At 46.3% G+C, this 22,795-nt stretch overlaps 1 protein-coding gene across 1 annotated transcript; it reads right to left on the bottom strand.

Annotated features, from left to right (window-relative positions):
• Positions 1-3,803: 3,803 nt before the first annotated feature.
• Positions 3,804-15,800, bottom strand: LOC132835912 (microfibril-associated glycoprotein 4-like). The gene is made up of 5 exons (XM_060855016.1): positions 15,747-15,800; positions 14,033-14,172; positions 11,387-11,483; positions 6,416-6,598; positions 3,804-4,164 (listed from the first exon to the last, which is right to left on the bottom strand). Exons 1-5 carry the CDS (start codon positions 15,766-15,768, stop codon positions 3,902-3,904), a joined length of 705 nt encoding a protein of 234 aa, XP_060710999.1. The 5' UTR covers positions 15,769-15,800; the 3' UTR covers positions 3,804-3,901.
• Positions 15,801-22,795: the final 6,995 nt, after the last annotated feature.

Here is a 22,795-nt window from a genome sequence, read left to right as displayed (position 1 = left end):
TTGTCTGTCCTCGGAAAGTGACACTGACTCAGAGGCTGAGGGGTGACCTTTTAGAGATTTATAAAACCATGAGGGGCATGGATAGGGTAAATAGGCAAGGCCCTTCCCCTGAGGTGGGAGGGTCCAGACTAGAGGGTATAGGCTTAGGGTGAGAGGGGAAAGATTTAAAAGGGACCTGAGGGATAATGTTTTCACTCAGAGGATGGTGCATGTATGGAATGAGCTGCCAGAGGAAATGGTGGCAGCTGGTACAATTACAACAATTAAAAGGCATCTGGATGGGTGTATGAATAGGAAGGGTTTAGAGGGATGCGGGCCTTTTGCTGGCAAATGGGTCTAGATTAATTTAGGATATCTGGTCGGCATGGACGAGTTGGACCAAAGGGTCTGTTTCCATGCTGTACATCTCAGTTTTGGCCAATTTTTAAATCATTAGAAGTCTGTGATTTAAGATCATCATTTGGTTCAAGGTTGCAAAAATTCCAGGATTAACAGCACCAACTCATTGTTTCAAATCCAACATTGGATCACCTTTCTGGCAGCAACAAAACATTCTGGGGACACACGTTTTTGGGTATGTGAGTCTTTACCAAGGTGCGGGCTGAAGTGCTTAGAATGAACTCAATTCCTCTTCACCCTGGACAATGAGAGACTAGTTAGAACAGGACAGGGAGTTGGAAATACATTGGGATGGGGCCTGTGAAGATGGTGTGAATTGAAATTGCAAAGAGAACACATCTTTACGTTGTTAAAGAGAGATGTGAAATTGAAGCAATTCATCCTGCACTCATCTGGACTGACACATGAGAAACTAAACTTGGAAAGGGAACACCAATCTTTACAGCAGGAGGGAGCTGATTAATCATATCGTTATTGGCACAGAGATACAGCAGTTAACTGTCAATCTTTGCTAGCTGATTAACCTCAGGCTGGACTCTGATTGGTCAGGGTGTTGCCATGGGGACTGCAGCAGTTGGCAGTCCCCAAGACCTCTCCCTCAATGAAAAATGCGCGGGCGAACTCCTTTTGCACGGGGTGGATCCCTGACTGTCTTCTGAAATGGGCGATCAAGTCACTCAATTCGCTGGGGTGCGCAGCGAACATTGGTAATGTCAGACAGAAAAAAATATAAAGCACCCTGACAGGGAACCCCATTTAACCTGGCCCAAGGCAACAACACAGAAGATTGTGACTTTGTGTTAATTGGCATTTAGTTATTGAATAGGATATGTCAGCCTGTCCCGAAGGAGAGGACTCAGAAAGGTGACCACTCTGGTAAGTCCCTGCTACTATGCTTTTGCAACATGTCTGCACTTTAACCCTCGAGTTAGCAGATAGATGGTTTGAACTGCGTTTCCACCCCCCTCCCCCCCCCCCACCAAAGTAATCCAGGCTGACCCTGCAGCGCAGGGAGTGCAGTATTGTCAGAAACGCCGCCTTCTGACAGAGAGACGTCATCTGCCCTTACAGGGAAAAGTTTAAGACCTCGGCAGTATTCCAGAAAAGAAGAGGTACACTCTCTTCACTGTCCCAGACAACTTGCAACACTCAGTCAAAACATGTGGGGCTGGAAAAGCACAGCCGGTCAGGCAGCATCCAAGGAGCTGGAGAGTCGACGTTTTGAGCACAAGGTCTTCATCAGGAATTCCTCACTGCATTCCCGATGAATAGCTAATGCCCGAAACGTCAATTCTCCTGCTCCTCGGATGCTGCCTGGCCGGCTGTGCTTTTCCAGCCCCACACGTTTTGACTCTGATCGCCAGCATCTGCAGTCCTCACTTTCTCCGACGTGCAACCCTCAACCAACATCGTTAGGACACATTATCCAATCCCCATCGCGTTGCTGCTTGTGGGATCTTCCTGTGCGCACATTGACCTCAGCCAGTGCCACAGCCGCCACACCTCAAAGGTTCACTGAGTGATCCGGAGGGATCCTCCCCAGTTCTGAGGAAGGGTCACTGGAGCTAAACGTTAATTCTGCTTTCTCTCTCCATGGATGCAGCCTGATCTACTGAGCTTTTGCAGTAATTTCTACTTTTGTGCCAAGGATCAGTTTGCATTGTTGAATCAGGAAGAGAAAAATACTACATGACTGCACACAAAGTAAGCAGGAGATGGATAAAAAAAAACATTTGGACTCACTAACCTTATTGAGCTCTTTGGGAAGGTGACCAAACAGGTGGATGAGGGAAAAGCAGTTGATATGGTGTATGTGGATTTCAGTAAGGCATTTGATAAGTTTCCCCATGGTAGGCTATTGCACAAAATACAGAGGCATGGGATTCAGGGTGATTTAGCGGTGTGGATCAGGAATTGGCTAGCTGAAAGAAGACAGAGGGCGATGGTTGATGGGAAATAGTCATCCTGGAGTTCAGTTCCTAGTGGGGTACTTCAAGCATCTGCTTTAGGTCCACTTTTGTTTGTCATTTATATAAATGACCTGGATGAGGGCATAGAAGGATGGGTTCGTAAATTTGCAGATGACACTAAGGTTGGCAGAGGTGTGGATAGTGCCAAAGGATGTTGAAGGTTACAGAGAGACATAGATAAGCTGCAGAGCTGGGCTGAGAGGTGGCAAATGCAGTTTAATGCAGACAAGTATGAGGTGATTCACTTTGGAAGGAGTAACAGGAATGCAGAATACTGGGCTAATGGTAAGATTCTTGGTAGTGTAGAGCAGAGAGATCTCAGTGTCCAGGTACACAGATCCTTGAAAGTTGTCACCTAGATTGATAGGGTTGTTAAGAAGGCATGTTAGCGTTTATTGGGAGAGGGATTAAGTTTTGGAGCCATGAGGTCATGTTGCAGCTGTACAAAACTCTGGTACGGCCACATTTAGAATATTGTGTACAGTCCTGGTCACTGCACTATAGAAAGGATGTGGAAGCTTTGGAAAGTGTTCAGAGGAGATTTACGAGGATGTTGACTGGTATGGAGTGGAGGTGTTAGGGAGGGACTTGAGGCTGTTTTCATTAGAGAGAAGGTTGAGAGGCAACTTTTTTTGTTAGATTAGATTCCCTAAAGTGTGGAAACAGGCCCTTCAGCCCAATAAGTCCACACCGACCCTCTGAAGAGCAACCCATCCAGACCCATAGGCAAAGTCACCTGACTAATGCACCTAACACTACAGGCAATTTTACATGGCCAATCCACCCATTTTTGGATTGTGGGAGGAAACCCACACAGACACAGGGAGAATGTGCAAACTCCACACAGACAGTCTGCCCGAGGCTAGAATTGAACCTGGGTCCCTGACGCTGCGAGGGAAGCAGTGCTAACCACTGAGCCACCATGGCTCCCATTGCTAATTGCGACATAATCAGAGGGTTAGATAGTGTGTTCAGTGAGAGTTTTTCTCCTCAGATGGTGATGGCGAGCACAAAGGGACATAACTTTAAATTGAGAGGTGATAGATATAGGACAGATGTCAGAGGTAGTTTCTTTACTTTACTACTCAGAGAGTAGCAGGGGTGTGGAACGCACTGTCTGCAACAGTTGAGGACTCGCCAACTTTAAAGGCATTTAAATGGTCATTGGACAGGCATATGGAAGAGAACGGAGTAGTGTAGGTTAGATGGGCTTCAGATTGGTTCCACAGGTCGCTGAAGGGTCTGTACTGCGCTACAACGTTCTATGTTTTATGACCATTGCATGAAACAATACAAGTATTTTTAAAAATTTCTCAATATACTGCAGTACCAACCAGAGTCAGAGGATGGCACCTGTGAGCTGCTCCGATAATGAGCTCCATAGCGCCGCTCATACGCTGGGAGGCAAACACAGGTACTGCAGCATGGATTGTTTTGAGCTGAACTTGAGAGTGGAACATGGATTGAAAGAGAATTGTAAACACAGCAAATATGGTTCGTAAACACAGGGCCAGGAACTGCAGCTGCACCTCCTAACCAGGAAACCGCAAAGAGTTTGGTCGCATCTTCATTGCTGTAGCTCTGAGGGAATAGTAATACCCGGTCCATGTGGCCCAGTGGATCCCAATGGCATAGAAGGAATGTGGTCCTTTTAAGTAAAGACCATTGAGGTTCGCTGTGTGGCAAGACTTGTACCAAAACGCCCCACAGCACTTCTGCGCACAGTTCAGGGGAGCCTGGTGATTTCTGTCAAACGTGCTGAACATGCGTCCGTTATGGTAGGCAAGTGAGTCACCTGCAATAAATCACAGCCCAGGCAGACTGGTTAATGGCAAAGGGAAAGACTCACTTTAATCCAGATGTGAGATTGATTTAGCCTGTTGCCCCCCTCATGGGAAGGCTCCCGTTTCCCCGTAGACCTTCTGCTATTGGACCCCAGCCTCCAAATCATCTGGCCGTTCAACTACTGGGTGCACCACAGTGAGACCTCTTCTGGAGTACTATGTCCAGTTCTGTTTTCCTGGTTGCAGGAAGGATATTATTAAGCTTAGGGAGGTCACAGAAGATATTTACCAGGATGTTGCCTGGAATCGAGGGCTTGAGTTATGAGGAGAGGCTGGGACCTTTTTCACTGGAAGGTAGGGGATTGCGAAGTGGACTTATAGAGTTTGGAAAATAATGAGGGGTATTGATAAGTGAATGGCAGGTGTGTTGTCTAGGGTGGGGGATTTCAGGACTACTTCTGAGGTGAGAACAGAAAGCTTTAAAAAAGACAAGAGGGGCAAATTCTTTACACAGAGAGTGGTTTGTATGTGGAATGTACATCACAGGAAATGATGCAAGTACAGTTACAATGTTTAAAAGACACTTAGATAAGGACATGTGTAAGAATTGTTCGGAGGGATCTGGGCCAGGTGGGACTAGTTTAGTTGGGATTAGGGTCGGCATGGACTGGTTGGGCTGAAGGGTCTGTTTCTGTGCGAGATAACTCAATGACTCTCCTCGTTTGCTGTTTTTGAGCTGCAACTTCCAGCAGGGACCACAGGTCAGCAGTCCCCTGCGAACTGCACGGATGAGGTTTCCGCTCTTTGAGGATCTGCAGAGTTGATCTCGGGAAATTTATATCCCTCAGAGAAAGAGCCCTAAAGTTTGGATGGGGTGATGGGAGTGTTATAGAGTCATAGTGATGTACAGCGCGGAAACAGACCCTTCAGTCCAACCCGTCCATGCCGACCAGATATCCCAACCCAATCTAGTCCCACCTGCCAGCACCCGGCCCATATCCCTCCAAACCCTTCCTATTCATATACCCATCCAAATGCCTTTTAAATGTTGTAATTGTACCAGCCTCCATCACTTCCTCTGGCAGCTCATTCCATGCACGTACCACCCTCTGTGTGAAAACCTTGCTCCTTAGGTCTCTTTTATATCTTTCCCCTCTCTCCCTAAACCTATGCCCTCTAGTTCTGGACTCCCCAACCCCAGGAAAAAGAGTTTGCTTATTTGCCCTATCCATGCCCCCCCATGATTTTATAAACCTCTATAAGGTCACCCCTCAGCCTCCGGTGCTACAGGGAAAACAGCCCCAACCTGTTCAGCCTCTCCCTGTAGCTCAAACCCTCCAACCCTGACCAATTGCAGTGACATGTGCAAAACAGCAAGCTCAACACCAGTGGAGGATGTTCGAAGCTGTTTAACATAAAACTAAAGAACAAACTTGCATTCACATAGCACCTACTACAATGTCCCCGGCCTTTCTGTCTGTGGAGTACAGTTGCTACTCAAGTGTAGGAAACAGCAGCTAACTGGGAACTGACACTATATGCTGCACAATCACATTGGCCAGGGAGAACACCTTTCCTTTCTCGTTGTGGTAATTCTGAGGGATATTTTACATGCATCTGACAGGGTAGTGCTACCTCAGTCCAGTCCCCAAGTGTCCTCATGTTGGTGTTAGGGCTCTGGCGTGGGATTTGAACCCAAGGCCTTCAGACTTGGAGTGACTATACTGCCTGTAGGAGGTGGGGTTTAAGGGATATGCAGATGAGCCTTTGGGGTACACCGTTGTGTAATGGTGAGCTCGGGGGGGGGGGGGTCACTTGACGGACTCTATAGAAGGTTGGAACTGTAGCCACTGACAGATCACTCTGCGTACCGTGTTAATAAATACTATTTGAAGAAAGACCTTGACGTCTGGCCAGGGCTGATCTGAGTAGGCAACCTGAATTAACCCCACAAAGGCCGGTATCCCCTCACCCTTTATATACACGTGGAGAGGCCTTGACACTGATCCTGCCCCCTCAGAGCCAGGTCTCAGGGTGAGCAGAACCTCTGACCCTCCTGTTTGTATCTGTCAGCCAGGGCTCTCTGATTGGACCAGATTAACAGCCCCAGTCAGGGAACTCAGATTCCCTGAGGTCCACCTGCTGACCTCATTACAGTCCTTACACTGTCCCACACCGAGACACTATCCACTGAGCTGCGGCTGACACCCAGTGAGAGAGAACACGGCCAGGCCTAAAGTGTCTCCCTGGGAGAGAAAATACCTGCTCCTCCATCAATGAAGCCCAGCACCTGGAGCCTGTATCCATCTTCCTCTGCGTTAATGGCATTGGGGGACAGAGCAAAGTGCTCGTACTTTGCGTACACAGTTTTGTTCTCAAAGTCTTCCAAGTCGATCCTCAGCTCATATTTCTTCCTGGTGGCTAATGCATGTATGTTCTCCAGCCCTATAGGAAGTAGATAAAAGAGAGAACTGTTGCCAGGTGAGAGAACAGGGCTGGGTAACTCACTTAATGGTGGAGAATTGTCCTTCGGACGCCATTATTTGCTAAGAATTCCAGCCTAATGTCCCTGATCCAGTTCCCTGTTCTAATAATGTCTAGAGTACTTTGTTTTATGCACTGCTATCATTAATGACTTAGGTACAATGGTGTGTCTAAAATGGACAGCATGGTGGCTCAGTGGTTAGCACTGCTGCCTCACAGCACCACGGACCCGGTTCGATTCCCACCTCGGGCAACTATCTGTATGGAGTTTGCAGATTCTCCCCATGTCTACATGGGTTTCCTCCCACATTCCAAAGATGTACAGGTTAGGGTGAATTGGCCATGCTAAATTGCCCGTAGTGTTCAGGGATGTGTAGATTAGGTGCATTAGTCAGGAATAAAGGTAGGGGAATGGGTCTGGTTGGGTTACTCTCTGGAGGGTCGGTGTGGACTTGTTGGGCTAAAGGACGTGTAGGGAATCTAAAGTAATCTCCTCAAAAACTGCCAGATTGGAAAGAACAGATGGTGCACTGGGGGTGGGGGGGGGGCGAGGGTGAGGAGAGGACAGGGTGATAGAGTACATAACAAATAAAGCCAAAGGAATGGGAGTGAGGTTCACACTGTGTAAGGTGCTGAACTTGATATGAAGTCCTGGGGGTTGTAAAGTGCCTGGTCTGAAGATGAGATGTTGTTCTTCCAGTTTCTGCTGCGTTTTGCTGGAGTGTTATAGCACACCAAGGACTGATAACCCCCATGTGATGTCCCAATTCCGCAGCTCAAAAAGTCTAAGGAATGAAGGCACTTGCTTAACCACCGTGTCCCTATGGGATTAGATTAGATTACTTACAGTGTGGAAACAGGCCCTTCGGCCCAACAAGTCCACACCGACGCGCAACCCACCCATACATTTACCCCTTACCTAACACTACGGTCAATTTAGCATGGCCAATTCACCTGACCCGCACATCTTTGGACTGTGGGAGGAAACCGGAGCACCCGGAGGAAACCCATGCAAACATTAAAGAATTATGTCCCAGAATCCCTAGGTCTCTCTGTCCTACAGCACTGCCCAAGGTCCTATTTTTAATCGTACAAGTATCCCCCTTATTTGTTTTACCAAAATGCAACACCTCGCATTTATCCAAATGAAACTCCATCTGCCACTCTTCAGCCCATTGACCCAATTATGTCCTATGTAATTGTCTCGAGAAATTTCCTCACCACCGGAATGTTACACTGATTGGCCTGTCTTTGCTGGGGCGATATTCACATTTTTCTGAACAAGGCAATTTTCCATCCCTCCAGCATCAACCCCTGAATCCAGGGAGGGTCCAAAGATTATGGCAGGTGTAATTTCTGCTCTCACTTCCTTCGATATCCTTTGATGCATTTCATCCAATCCCAGTACTTTGCCAACTTTAAATACCGACAGCTTATCCCATTCCCCCTCCTTATCAATTTTAATCACCTTGTGATCTGTAGATCCAAGGGAAGTAGGGCTCTTGTGGTGCAACCTCTGACCTTGGAGGCCTGGGTTGTTCAGTCTTCTCTAGTATCTGCTGCTGGCCTGGTGGGATTCTAATCCATGTCCCCAAAGGATGTGTCCGGGCCTTGGGCCATCTGGGTAACCAGGCTCTCGTCATCAGGACCAAGCCGCCATCTTTCCCTTCAGGAACCACCCATCTACCTGACTGAACCTGTCATGTGAGGCTATGATCTGTCAAATTCTCTGCCTCCTCAGTGCTTCCAGCTGCCATTCCAACTGATCCATGTGATCTGAGAGGAGCTGAAGCCAGGTACACTTTCCCTATATTCCCAGCTTAGCTCAACTCCCAGTGTCTTTGTGCTCTGCCGTTCGCACTCAATGATGGGAGCACTTCAGGCCTTGCTTTTATCCTCTTCCGGCCTGCACTGATTCCATAACCAGATTTAACCTAATTAGCTCGAGCTTATGTCAACTTTATTTAGACCTGAGAGAAAATAAAACCTTTCAATGTCTACTCTTCCCTTACCCACCGTTTTAGATTTTAAGAACGCAGAGGATTAAGGTTTATACTCCCGCAGCTCCCCATGATTTCAATCTCTGCAGCTGGCCTGGTGGCGTTCGAATCCATGTCCCCAAGGGATGAGTCTGGGCCTGAGGCCATCTGGGCAACTAGTCTCTCGTCATCAGGACCAAGCCGCCATCTTTCCTTTGGCGGCGCACCTGAGGGACAGGACCCGTAATCCTAAACTGCTGTTTATTTTGTCTGTACGAGAGCCCAGATGCTCAGCAATGTGGCCATCTTGACAACCAGACTCTGAGGTGGCCGAGCAAGAGACAAAACCGAGGGAATTGGAGATTTAAAACAAATGCTGGGCTGGTTACCAACTCTCAAATCCTGCGGATAATTACAGGATTGAACAACAAAAGGCTAGTTGCTCATTTTGGGTCTTGCCGCAGGCAGATAACTCAGGACATGGACAATTGCAAAAAAATCCACTCTTAAAACCTCCAGCATTCTGGAGCCAGGAGCAAGGTGGGGTATCTCCTTTCTGTTTTGATGTTATACATTAAAGGTTAGCATAGCAACACCTTAGGTAAGGAAGAGATACAAATTAAATAACAAGAAACTAGACAGCCAAATCAAAAAAAAACAAAAAAAATGTTAAAGATGATAAAACAATTGTTCTATGCCCTAATATTGTTCTGGAGTTTACCTTTTTCATATAAACCTATCAACTCTGTCATTGCTGTGATGCATCTTTTTCATTAAAAAGCACAATTGATCCAGTGAAACTAGCAACGAATCAAACTTTGGCTCTCTTCTGAGCACAGAGGATTATGGGAGATTTGGTGGAGTTCCTGATGATTTGGAGTTTTGGTCGAGTATTTATTGAGAAACCATTCCAGCAGGAGGAGTCAGCAGGTAGATGCAGATTTTAAAATAAATGGCAAAACAAAGAACAATATACCAAGAGGAACAGGCCCTTCAGCCTTTCAAGCCTGCGCTGACACATTTTGCCCTTCCATGTTGGAACTGTCTTTACTTACAGGATCCGTCTCCCTCTATTCCCTTCCTATTCGTGTATTCATCCAGGTGATTCTTGAACGCTGCCGTTGTGTCTGCTTCCACTACTTCCTCTGGCAGTGCATTTCAAGCACTCACCATCCTTTGTGTGAAAAACCTCCCTCATACGTCTCTTTTAAACTCCACCCCTCCACTCTCACCCCCCAATTCTTGAACATCTTTCCCCTAGTAATTGACCCCTGGGAAAAACTTTCCACTCTATTCATGACAGTCACAATCTTATAAACTTACTAGATCACCCCTCAACCTCCTGTAGTGAAAAATCAATCTATCTAACCTTTCTCCATAGCTACAATCCCCCACAACAGGCACCATCCTGGTAAACCTTTTCTGCACCCACTCAAAAGCATTTGCATCCTTCTGGTAATCTGGTGACCAGAACCGTATGAAACATTCTAAGGGTGGGTCTGGATGGGTTACTCTTTGGAGGGTCAGTGTGGGCCGAAGGGCCTGTTTCCACACTGTCGAGATTCAATGAATCCACCTGATTTACTGACGTCCTTTGAGTGCTGTGGGAGTCAGCAGTGACAGCCAAGTCTATGGTGCCATGAACAGTTCAGCTGTACGGGGTGGGGAAGGAAGGTAAAAAGGAACTTCAACAGTAGTTGTGATAGGGGATTGTGGATCTAGGATTGCCAATCGCGAACTTCAAACCACCGTCTCCAGGAAAACAACACAAACAGACCAAATACTGAACTACAGAAGCAATCATCCCAACACCCACAAACGAAGCTGCATTAGAACATTATTTCAACGAGCCAACACACACTGCAGCACAGAGGAACTATGCAGAGCAGAGGAAAATCACATATACAGAGCAAATCTACATCCAGAACCTCAAACCATGCTACAAATCTTCTCAAAACTCGCTAATAGGGGATTGTATCATAGAACATAGAACATTACAGCGCAGTACAGGCCCTTCGGCCCTCGATGTTGCGCCGCCCTGTCGTACCAATCTGAAGCCCATCTAACCTACACTATTCCATGTACGTCCATATGCTTCTCCAATGGCGACTTAAATGTACTTAAAGTTGGTGAATCTACTACCGTTGCAGGCAAAGCATTCCATACCCTGACTATTCTCTGAGTAAAGAACCTACCTCTGACATCTGTCCTATATCTATCACCCCTCAATTTATAGCTTTGCCCCCTCCTGCTCGCCGTCACCATACTTGGAAAAAAGCTCTCCCTGTCCACCCTATCTAACTGCCTGATTATCTTATATGTCCCTATTATTGTAAGGGGAACTGATAGATGTATGCCTAACTAAAGTTCTATTAAGCTGTAGCATAACTTGCCTATCCCTATACTCAATGTCCCTTCCAATAAAGGCAAACATGCCATAGGCCTTGTTTACACCCTCATCTACCTGCACTGTCACCTTCAGTAATCTGTGGACCTGCACACCCAGATCAAGATTTGGAGAGTTATTTTTGACACAATGAGTTATTGTGATCAGGAATATGCCTGACAGGGAGATTTAATAGAATTATTAAAATTTTAATACATTTTCAGAAGAAATACTTGAAAAGCTGAAGGGTTCTGGTGAGGGAGGTTGGGAATCAATGAATACTTCTTTCAAAGAGCTAACATTGGCATGATGGGCCAAGTGGCCTCCTGGCTGTATGATTCTATGAAAGCCAACAATAATGGGCGTGTGCACAGCCCTACTCACCCAGCCAATATTCACCATCTGCAGACCCAAAGCCCCGTTTATAATCGTTCCATCCTCTGTAGAAGTTAACAGAGCCGTTGATCCTTCTCTGAAATACCTTTGTAAATACAAGACAGTGGAGTGAAAATGCTTTGTCAGAAAGAGGGAGCACAAGTGCGAGAGAGGGCGAGAAAAACACTGTGTGGTCATGGTACTGTTGTTGATGATCTGGTACTAATGATGCAGAGCCATGCATTCAAGTCTAACCTAACCTGCACATCCTTGGATTGTGAGAGGAAACCGGAGCAAACCCACACAGACACAGGGAGAATGTGCAAATTCCACACAGGCAGTCACCCGAGGCTGGAATTGAACCTAGATCCCTGGTGCTGTGAGGCAGCAGTGCTAACCACTGTGCCATCATGCCAGCATTAGTGCAACAGTGGGAAAGTTACAAGCTAGTCGGATATCTCCCTCCAGCATGACCAGAACCATTGGGATATTTACAAAGTTACAAGCTAGTCGGATATCTCCCTCCAGCATGACCAGAACCATTGGGATATTTACCAGTTTGGTGGCAGAGGGTTCGATCCAGAGTGACGGGGGGGGAACGGCAAACAAAAACAGAAAATGCTGGAGAAATTCGGCAGGTCCAGCAGTGTCTGTGGAGACAGAAACAGAATTAATGTTTCTTCAGAACTGATTGTAGAAGGTGGGGTGAGGGGAGGGGGAGAAGTAAACAATAGGTGGAGATGTAACCGAGAGAGAGAGAGTGTTGGGCAGACAAAAGGAATGGGTAAATGTCCATGGACAGGGGATCCTGATCAGGGAGACACACACTGAGACACCATGCCACATGCTGTTCAAATAAATGTTGAGGTCTGAGCTGAGCTTAGACCCACACTAAAATGAGGCAGTGGCCAATTGTGTGCAGTGGCTCAGTGGTTAGCAGTGCTGCCTCAAAGCGCCAAGGAGCTGGGTTCGATTCCAGCCTCAGGTAACAGTCTGTGTGGAGTTTGCACATTCACCCTGTGTCTGTGTGGATTCCTCCAGGTTAGGGTGGATTGGCCGTGCTAAATTGCCTGTAGTGTGTAGGGATGTGGATGCTAGATGGGTTAGCCATGGGAAATGCAGGTATAGAGTAGAGGGGCTGGGTCTGGGCAGGATGCTCTTCAGTGTGGACTCGATGGGCCGAATGTCCTGCTTCCATTCAAGAGGGATCCTGCAAGCAGCAACGTGATAATGACTGGTTTGGGTGTTCCTTGATAACATTCTCGCACTGACACTTCAAAGATGCATCAGGAGCATTGCATCTTCCTACAAAACCTGCCAGGCTGCTTGTTGTCTGTATCTGATCCAAGACCAGGGTCCCAACCCATCATTGTTCTCCAAAGTGTTTCCCTATAACAATTGTAGCAAACTGTCAGAGCCATAATTTTAATTCAACACGATTAACAGTGCGGCCACAACTTAGAACAAAAACATGTTTCACAGAATGAGCATTGCATCCATCAAGATATTTTGGATTATGGTTGCGCAGACCAGACAGGTAATTCTGAATCTTGCACTAGCATTGAATTTGAAAGAGCTCAGCCAAAACCTGGCCTTAAAAATCTAGCCAGTGGTGACCATGGAAGGAATATTAAGGAAAGGAAAGGCAACTTACAGTCCATCCTCCACCATCGCTCTCCATGTCACAGTAAACACACAGTGGAATGAAAGGCCCTGAAGGGTAGATCTGGTAAACTCCACTCGTGTGAAATCCTTCTCGATAAATATCTGCACAATCTGTTCTTGCTCTAATCCTGGAGAAGGGTCTCTGCTTTCCCTCCACGGAGTGGTGCCAAACATGTTGAGCTTTCTCAGCAATTTCAGATTTCATTTCTGATTTCCATCTGCAGTTCTTTGATTATTTTCTTCATGTTAAAACCACTCTAAATTGTCGTAAAAGAATCCATCTGGTTCACCAATGCTCTTCAGGGAAGGAAATCTACCATCCTCACCTGGTCTGGGTCTATAGGTGACTCCAGACCCACAGTTATGTGGTTAACTCTGAAATGGCGGTCAGTTTTTTTTTGGAACAACTAAGGATAGGCATTTGACGCTGGTGGATAATTTCAAACATCCCAGTGCTTCCCAAACCTTTTCCCACTGTGACCCCCCCGCTCCCCAACATTGAAAATGGTCACAGCCCCTCAGGGAGAACTGAGTGAGCAGGGGTCTGGGAGGGGACAGGCAGATATTGTACGAGAGCAAAGAATGCAAGATGGAAGGGCTGAGAGATTTAGGGGATGGGTTGCAATGGGGAAGCAGTGTTGGTAACATTCCTGCTCGCATTCCCACTTTTTCCTGCTGCTCTTACTGGTCCATTGCTGGAGTCAAGGTAAAATGTCTTTCTCAAATGGTGTGGGAGGAGGTGAAAGTGGTCATTGACTGCAATAAGGAAATCAGGACGGACAGGCAGCATGACCTCTTGTGCAACTGTAACCGGGGACAATGATAATAACAGTAGTCCAAGTCCTTGCACATGCAGACGCAGCTGGGAGAGTCAAACCTCACTACATAAACTTGCAAATGGGACAACGGCCAGTTAATGAAACTGGACAATGTCGCATCCAAGTTGACTTTCAGGTGGAAGGAATATTAAGGAAAGGAAAGGCAACTTACAGTCCATCCTCCACCATCGCTCTCCATGTCACAGTAAACACTCAGTGGAATGGAAGGCCCTGAAGGGTAGATCTGGTAAACTCCACTCGTGTGAAATCCTTCTCGATAAATATCTGCACAATCTGTTCTTGCTCTAATCCCTGTGAGCAATCAGAAAGTGGAAAGAATTGACTGTGGACAGAATTTGGAAATGTAGACAGGCAACTGAAGGGGCTCGTTCAGCCTGACTGCCTGCCCCTCTTATGCAGTTACATCCACGCATGGGTGTTCTGGGAGTATTGGGCTTTATTGCTTGGGATTTGGAGTTTAAACGTTGTTACAGCTGTATGGAGCGTTGGTGAGGCTGCCCCTGGAATCCTGTGTGCAGGTTTGATGCCTATATTTAGGAAAGGGTGGATCAGAATTGGAGCAATTGGTTCTCTCCCAGTGAAATGGATCTTGTGTTCACAGCAGGACAGTAACAGACGGTGCACAGTGTGCATTTCCAACTATACACACACAGAGACACACACATCCACAGACACAAACACACACATACTCATACACACACCCACACACATGTACACCCACACAAACATACACACAGACACAGACACACCCACCCACAGACAGACAGACATACACAAACACACACACACACCAACAGACAGACACACACACACTCACACATAGGCACACACACCCACGCACACAGGTACACACACACCCCTACATACACACAGACACACACACACACCCACTCTCTCACAAATACAAACACACAGACACACACACACAAACACACAGAGACACACACAGACACACACAAACATACACACACATACAGACAGACACACATGCACACACATACAGACACACACACCCCACATACATACACACACACACACAGACATCACACACATAGATAGAGAGACACACACACACACATACACCCACACAGACACAGACAGAGATACACACACAGACAGACACACACACATACTCCCACAGACAGACAGACACACCCAGACACACACACACACCCATAGACAGACAGACTACAAACACATACACACATAAACACACAGCACCCCCACCCCACCCACACACACCCACACCCACAGACACACACACACCCACATACACACCCCCACACACACCGTTGCTAGGATGCTTCAGCCTGGAGAATCCCTTTCAAAATGGCCTTGGAGATGGTTTAAAAGAGTCTCGCCCAGGCAGATTAAGCGATTGACTTATCAAGACCAACATGATCAAGGTAAGGGAAAATAACAGATGCAGGTCAGGCAGCATCCATGCAGAGAGAGGCAAGCTAATGTTTCAGGTCAATGTATTATCAACCACATTGCTGTGGGTCTGGAGTCAGATGTAGGCCAGACTGGATAAGGAAGGCAGATTCCTTTCCTAAAGGACATCAATGACCCAGATGGGTTTTTGCCGAACAACTGACAATGGAGTCATGGTCACCATTAGACTCCACCTGCATTGGCAGGATTCAAACTCAGATCCCCAGCACTTTATGTGGTCTCCTGGATTAACAGTCCAGCGATAATACCACCAGGCCATCACTTCTCCTTCCAGTGGGTCCTCACTCCAGCTCTGTCATTCAAACTCTCAGAATTAAATCAGGTCTCCAGTCTCAGACCCACAGTGGGAGAGGGTAAACGCGCTGTCTTTCAAAAGCCTGTTATTTTTTAAAACTTGGATCTGAACTTACCCGTCAGCTTGATCTGTATCATCAAGGATACAGGATGAAGCTTCAACAGGTACTGGTTCCAGTCGGGAGGTGGGGTCAACAATACATGCTGAAGGCACATGGTTGTGAACCAGAGACCGATGGAGACCTGGAACACAGTAGGACATGGTTCAAATTAGTCTAGGAATATATCACACCCCTTCAGAAACAAAGTATGAACTTAACCGCACCTCCTCATAATTTGGGGCAAGAGAACATTTTCGAGTTTTTTGTGGGTTGGTTTTCAGGCCGTGACTGGGAGTAGATGGGTGAGGAATCTTGTGCCATACGGCTGGCTAGTCCTCACCATAACCTCCTGTATTCCAGCCTCTGGCCTAGAGGTGACATGGAGCCAGCCTTTCGATGCCGATACAGCCAATGGTCAGAGCTGACTCTCTGTCCCATAATCCCCTTCTCACGCCAGCTTGATTCAATGAGCTGACTTGTGAAGGGAATACTGTATAACCTTAAATACACATCTCTCAGCTGCAAATTCAAAGATGGTGACTCTCAAAGTAAGTTTAGCCCAAAACAGGCACTTATTTGTTTAGTTAAAAAAACGAGGGCCACCTTACATAGAATCCCTTCACAGGCCATTTGGCCCAACATGTCCACACTGACCCTCTAAAGAGTAACCCATCCAGACCCATTCCCGTACCCTATCTCTATCCCTGAATAATGCACCTAACCTTCACATCTCTGAGCAATTTGGCATGATCAATTCGCCGGACCTGCACATCTTTAGGATTGTAGGACAAAACCAGAGTAGAATGTGCTAGGGTAGAATTGAACCTAGATCCCTAGCATTGTGAGACAGCGGTGCAAACCACTGAGCCGCTGTGCAGTGACCACAACACCAGAAACTAGCTTTGTATCCGTTAAAAGCTATTTAACTAGTCCTATCATCTGACCCCGCACCCCCCCAGCCCCCCTAACCTTGCAACAAGTTCCAAGTCATTACCATTTTTTTCTCCACCTGATGATCTAATTCCTGTTCTGACGGAGGGTCACTGGACCCGAAAGGTTGACTCCGCTTTCTCTCCACAGATACAGCCAGACCCGCTGCAGGTTTTCCGGCAATTTCTGGTTTTGTTTCTGATTTCCAGCGTCCACAGTTCTGCGGTTCCTTTTTCCATTTCGGAAAGCAGAGGTGGTTACCCCCTGTGGGGAAAATGCCTTGCCCCATGTCACCGCCTGGTTCTTTTGCCTGTCGTTGAATTCATTAGGCCATCAAATCCATTCTGATTCTCTGTCTGTCCTCTGTCCCTGCTCCATCTCCATAGCCATGCAAGTTTAATCCCTCCCATACCTGGCCTGATTTCCTTCGAAATTTAATCCATCTATTGTCACCATCCTCAAGGCCAACAATTTCCAAGCCAATACCCTTCACTGTATCAAAGTCTTTTTTTTTAAACTTAAAATGGAAATATAAGCTCCTGCACAATCTCCCCAGAGTCTGTAGCCTGACCATTACAATCAGCACCACCATAATCTAAAACAAACTTCAAGAAAGGAAGCCGACTGCAAGAATACTTGAGGAAAACCCTAGTGTGTGCATTCACTGTACCCAGGTACAAGTGACAATAATAAACCAAATCAATTCATACTTGCAAACTGTTCAACTGCAAGAGCCTTCATCAGATGGATCATCCGAAATGTCACTATCCGTTGGCTGGTTAGACTTTTGGGAGCAAACCATTACAACAACAATGTGCATTAATGTAGCACCCTTTCCCCACTGCGAGACATCCCGAGGGGCTTTGACAGGTTTGCTATCAAAGAAAACTTGAGACTGAGCCACAGGAGCTGATTTGGTGACTGATTAGCAAAAGCTAGATCATGAAGAGGGAGGTTTTAATGGGTGTCTTCAAAGGGGGAAGAGGGTGCAGGGAGAGGATTCCACAAAAAAACCATTATCAAGGTTGTGAAGAGAATCCCCATCAATGGTGCAATGACTAAAATAAGAAAGGGAAAAGAGAGAAGAACTGAAGGATAGTAAGGGCTGAAGGGATTTGGAAATAGAGTGGTCACTCCTCTAGATATTGCCACCATTTTCCTCTCTTGGTGATGGGTGTTTGTGGAATCCTCTCCCTACACTCTCTTTTGAAGACACCCACTAAAACCTTCGTCTTCATGACCTAGCTTTTGGTTATCAGTCATCAAATTAGCTCCTGTGGCTCGGTCTCATGTTTCCTTGGGGCAGTCTTAGGATTGAGTTCCTCAAACTGGTCAATCACCCACTGTGCAGCAATTCAGCAAGGCTCTTTCAACCAGCACCTTGCAACCCATGTTCTCTACCATCCAGAAGGACAAGGGCAAGATGGTGTGAGTATGTGACGGGGTGGTAATGTCCCTGCCTCTGAGCCAGGAGACCCGGACTCAAGTCCCACCTACTCCAGAGGGTTAATGAGGAACACCGGAAAAGGAACCAATCTGCAAGTTGCCCTCTAAGCCACACAGCACACTGACCCTTCAGTATCGCTGGGTCGAAGTCCTCGAACTCCCTCCCTAACAGCACTCAGTCAGACCACACCAGGTTATAGTCCAACAGGTTTATTTGAAATCACTAACTTTCAGTGGGTTGTCCCTTTCTCAGGTGAAGTTACAGTGTTGTGTGAGAGTGCCTACACTCCACACTCAACAGAGGAAGCTCACCACCAGTTTTAGGATGGGTAACAATTGGGCATAGTTCACGATGAGTCCAAAACAAAATAACCTGGTGCTGACACAGGACGACTCTTTGCGAGTTCTCTACAGCAGATGTAATTCTCATAATCGCCGTGGACATTTAAACCTCATTCGTGCACCATCTTTGCAGCATTAACTTTGTATTCCTCGCTCTGTCCTGTCATCCTATGATCTTTGTATGGCATGATCTGAACATAAAACAAAACTTTTCACTGTACTTAGGTACACATGACAACATCCGATCAAATCAAATCAAATAACTTGCCTCTTCTCTCTTCTGGGTCTGATTAAACTATGAGGTGAAAGGGAGGACTGCTGATGCTGGAGATTAGAGTCGAGAGGGTGGTGCTGGAAAAACGCAGCAGGTCAGGCAGCATCTGAGGAGCAGGAGAATTCAACGTTTTGCCTTCATCAGGAAATTCTGATGAATGGCTTTTGCCCGAAATGTCGATTCTCCTGACTAAACTACAGTCTACTTCCCAGAATTAGCCTGATCTCATGTCACATTTCCCGTGTGCTTTGTCCCATCCTTCCTCATTATGACACCTGATTTGCATCACAAATGAACAAGACAGAAATTTGTAATGCAAACCCTTTACTCGGCACACCCCTGTAAATAAAATTAGGGAGGCATGAATGAACGCACATTTTAAAAAAAAATCTTCCAGCTCTTACCTGCTTTTGCATTTCGACAGGTCTGACAGACAAACAGTCATGAACAACCCAGAGAATATTTAGCTGTGGGACAAGAGTAAGATTCCTCATCAGTAAATCATTGCTCCATTATACCATCAGGCTCTTGACGAGAGCTGTCAATCGAATATCTCCAGGACTTTATTTTCTTTTATTCTGCTTTCCTCAGGTACGATCAGAAACAAACGCAGTTCTGAGGTGAACTGGGACAGAATGAACTCCTGACAGGACTTCCACGTCCAGTTTTCTGACAAGTTGACATCATGTGTTGCTTGCTAATTAATGAATGCACTGCTGGAGAACAATGCTGGTCCTGTACCTCAACTGTGAGGATTGGCAGGACGCCTGACTATTCAACCCTTAACATGACCAGCCAACACGTATATGAGCAACACTGAGTTGTTTTAGAAATGATTAGGTTTTGATGTGAGCACTTATTATAATCTGGGTTGGAGGGTTTGAGCTGTAGGGAGAGGCTGAACAGGCTGGGGCTGTTTTCCCTGGAGCGTCAAAGGCTGAGGGCTGACCTTACAGAGGTTTATAAAAACATGAGGGACATGGATAAGGTCTATTCGCTGGGGTGGGGGAATCCAGAACTTAGTGGGCATAGATTAGATTACTTACAGTGTGGAAACAGGCCCTTCGGCCCAACAGGTCCACACTGACCCCACAACCCATTCCCCAACACTACAGGCAATTTAGCATGGCCAATTCACCTAACCTGCACATTCTTTGGACTGTGGGAGGAAACCAGAGCACTCAGAGGAAACCCACACAGACACAGGGAGAATGTGCAAACTCCACACAGAGTTACTTGAGGTGGGAATTGAACCCAGGTCTCTGGCGGTGTGAGGCAGCAGTGCTAACCACTGTGCCACCTCATCGGTTTAGTGGGGAAAGATTTAAAAAGGACCTATGATGGGGCAACTTTTTCACACAGAGAGTGGTGTGTGTATGGAATGAGCTACCAGAGGAAGTGGTGGAGGCTGGTACAATTGCATAATTTAAAAGGAATCTGGAAGGGTACATGATTAGGAACGGTTTGGAGGGATATGGGCCATGTGCTGGCAAATGGGACTAGATTAGTTTAGGATATCTGGTCAGCATGGATGAGTTGGACCGAAGGGTCTGTTTCCAGTCTGTACATCTCTATGACGGTGATGTTAAGGAGCCTGTACAGTGCAGTCGGTAAAGCATCAGACTCTTGGTCTGAGGGTTCAAGCTCATGTTCGAGCACTGCCCTGGTGGAACAGTGACAGAACTTGGAGGTGCTCTGGTAGTGCCCTTACTCCTGGACCGAGAGGTCTGGATTCAAGCCCCACCTGCTCCAGAGGTGTCTAATAATGATTCTGAACAGAAAGGTCTAATGTTGTGTCACTTTCTTTTTATACAATGGAGAGGATCCACATTCACCCAGTGTTCGATATCGTTACATCCCTTCGCTCTCACTGACGGCAGCCAGTCTGATCCACAGCCTGTGCAAGGACTCATCCCTGTCAAACATTCAACTCAATGGGTGAGGGAAGTAGGACTCATCTGAGCAAGCTTCAGTTCCCTGTTTACTGAAGGCCACAGCTACCACTGAGGCATCTGTTCATGTCCCAGTGCTCCCCTTCGTCATGTGTGAAAATTAGAGAGGAGTTTCATTACCCGGTGTGGAAAGATACTACTTACTTGGTCAATGGCAGGGGAGTCTTTTAAACTCTGGTTAATGTCTGTCAAACCTCTTTAATCCACAACACGTTGAAGTAAATTGTTCACTGTCGGATTAGCTTTGAGAGTACACAGGTAGGGGCATTGACTGCTGGGCAGGTACAAGGAGAGATTTGTTCTTTCCATATCCTGGTGTACTTGGACAGGGGGTACATACCTTTCATGAGTTGCTGCTGTCCTTGCCAAAGTGCTGGCAGCCACAAAGGCTGGAGATCATTATCTTCACCTGAAAATCACTGTTTTAACTTAAATGTTGCAAGTTTAATTTCTGAGTTAAAAATCACCCAACGCCAGGTTATAGTCCAGCAGGTTTAACTGGAAGGACTAGCTTTCGGAGCGACGCTCCTTCATCAGGTGGTTGTGCCCTGAAGGGGCAGAGCTCCGAAAGCTAACTAAACCTGTTGGACTATAACCTGGTATTGGGTGATTTTTAACTTTGGTAAAAACAACGACTGCAGATGCTGGAAACCAGATTCTGGATCAGTGGTGCTGGAAGAGCACAGCAGTTCAGGCAGCATCCAAAGTGCAGCGAAATCGACGTTTCGATACACCCCAGTCCAACACCGGCATCTCCAAATCATGTTTAATTTCTGGTTTGCCTTCAGCTATCATTCCCCTGTTTGATTTGGTAGTGGTTCCATTTGTTGTTTTATTACGGTCTGTTCTGTTAGAAGGCGTGTTTCTGCAACGTGAATTCGCTCCGATGTGATTGAAGGAACTATATTTGCAGAATGGCGACTTTCCTTACCTGTATTGGCTATAATGTGATTCCAGTCCCTTCGCGGTGCTGTCATTACATTGCTTTCTTATAATGCAGGATTGCACAGGAACCGAACTATTGCAATTATATCAGAACATACTGTATTTCAATCGGCTCTAGGGTATTGTTCAGAGATATTGTGACATACTTCTGGGGCTTGAACCCAGGTCTCCTGGCTTAGAGGTATGGAACTACCACCGTGCCAAAAACATCCTTTTTCAAGTGTTTCCTCTAAATGAGAGACACATTGTAAACTTACCTGGATCTCCTTGTAGATGGAAGCATGCATGTAGTATTTGCTACGATGTTTAAGGTTAACTGTGATCAGAGGGCAATGCAGGGGAATGAGTGCTATATCGATGTTCACACCAGTAATGGTAATTTAAAGTTTCACCTGAACATTTCATTTTGATACAGTGCTCCTTTTAAGGGACTGTTCACTCTTAAATGATTACCAATTTAATCAAACTCAGTTTTGGTTTTCAAAAGACTGTGTGCAACTTATAAATAATTCAATAAAAAGAAAATGACTTTTAAAAGAAAACTATAAAGAGACTGTGACGGGGTGGGGGGAGGGGGTTCTTTTGGTGTTGCTGCAGAGTCCTACCCCTGGGGTAAATAATTCTGCTTTCAGCTCAACTCGCTATAGAGATGTGCCAGACACGTCAGGCTGATTTTAAAAATAACAAAAGAGGTTGTGGGAAGGAAAGAGTCAGTTAGTTCAGTGGGTTGGACGAATGGTTTGTGGTGCAGAGTCATAACCACAGAGTGGATTTGACTTCCCACTCCAGCTGAGATTACCCTGAAGGACTCTTCTTCCCAACCTCTCCCTCGTGTTAACCCACTACCAATTCTCTCTCTTCTTCCTGTGTCCATCTGGGACTATGGTGACTATACCCAATTAAGTTAGGAGGGTTCTTGTTGTACAGTGGTATTGTCCCTACATCTGAGCCAGGAGATCCAGTTCAAGTCCCATCTGATCCAGAGGTAATAAAATCTCTGAAGAGGTTGGTTATAAAATATCTGAAGAGAGACTGGGCCGGGGTCTTGTGGCTTTAGAGAATGTCTGAGTTTATGTCCCAATTACTCAAGAGGTGTGCAATAACATCTCTGAATAAGTTAGTTACAATTTTTTATTTAAAAGAAAATGAAAGTTTCAAGAGTGATGGAACAAGTA

This window comes from Hemiscyllium ocellatum, chromosome 45, assembly GCF_020745735.1.
Source record: "Hemiscyllium ocellatum isolate sHemOce1 chromosome 45, sHemOce1.pat.X.cur, whole genome shotgun sequence".
Classification (NCBI taxonomy): Eukaryota; Metazoa; Chordata; class Chondrichthyes; order Orectolobiformes; family Hemiscylliidae; genus Hemiscyllium; species Hemiscyllium ocellatum.
The sequence above is the reverse complement of the archived record's forward strand: the minus strand, read 5'-3'. Positions and strand labels throughout refer to the sequence as shown.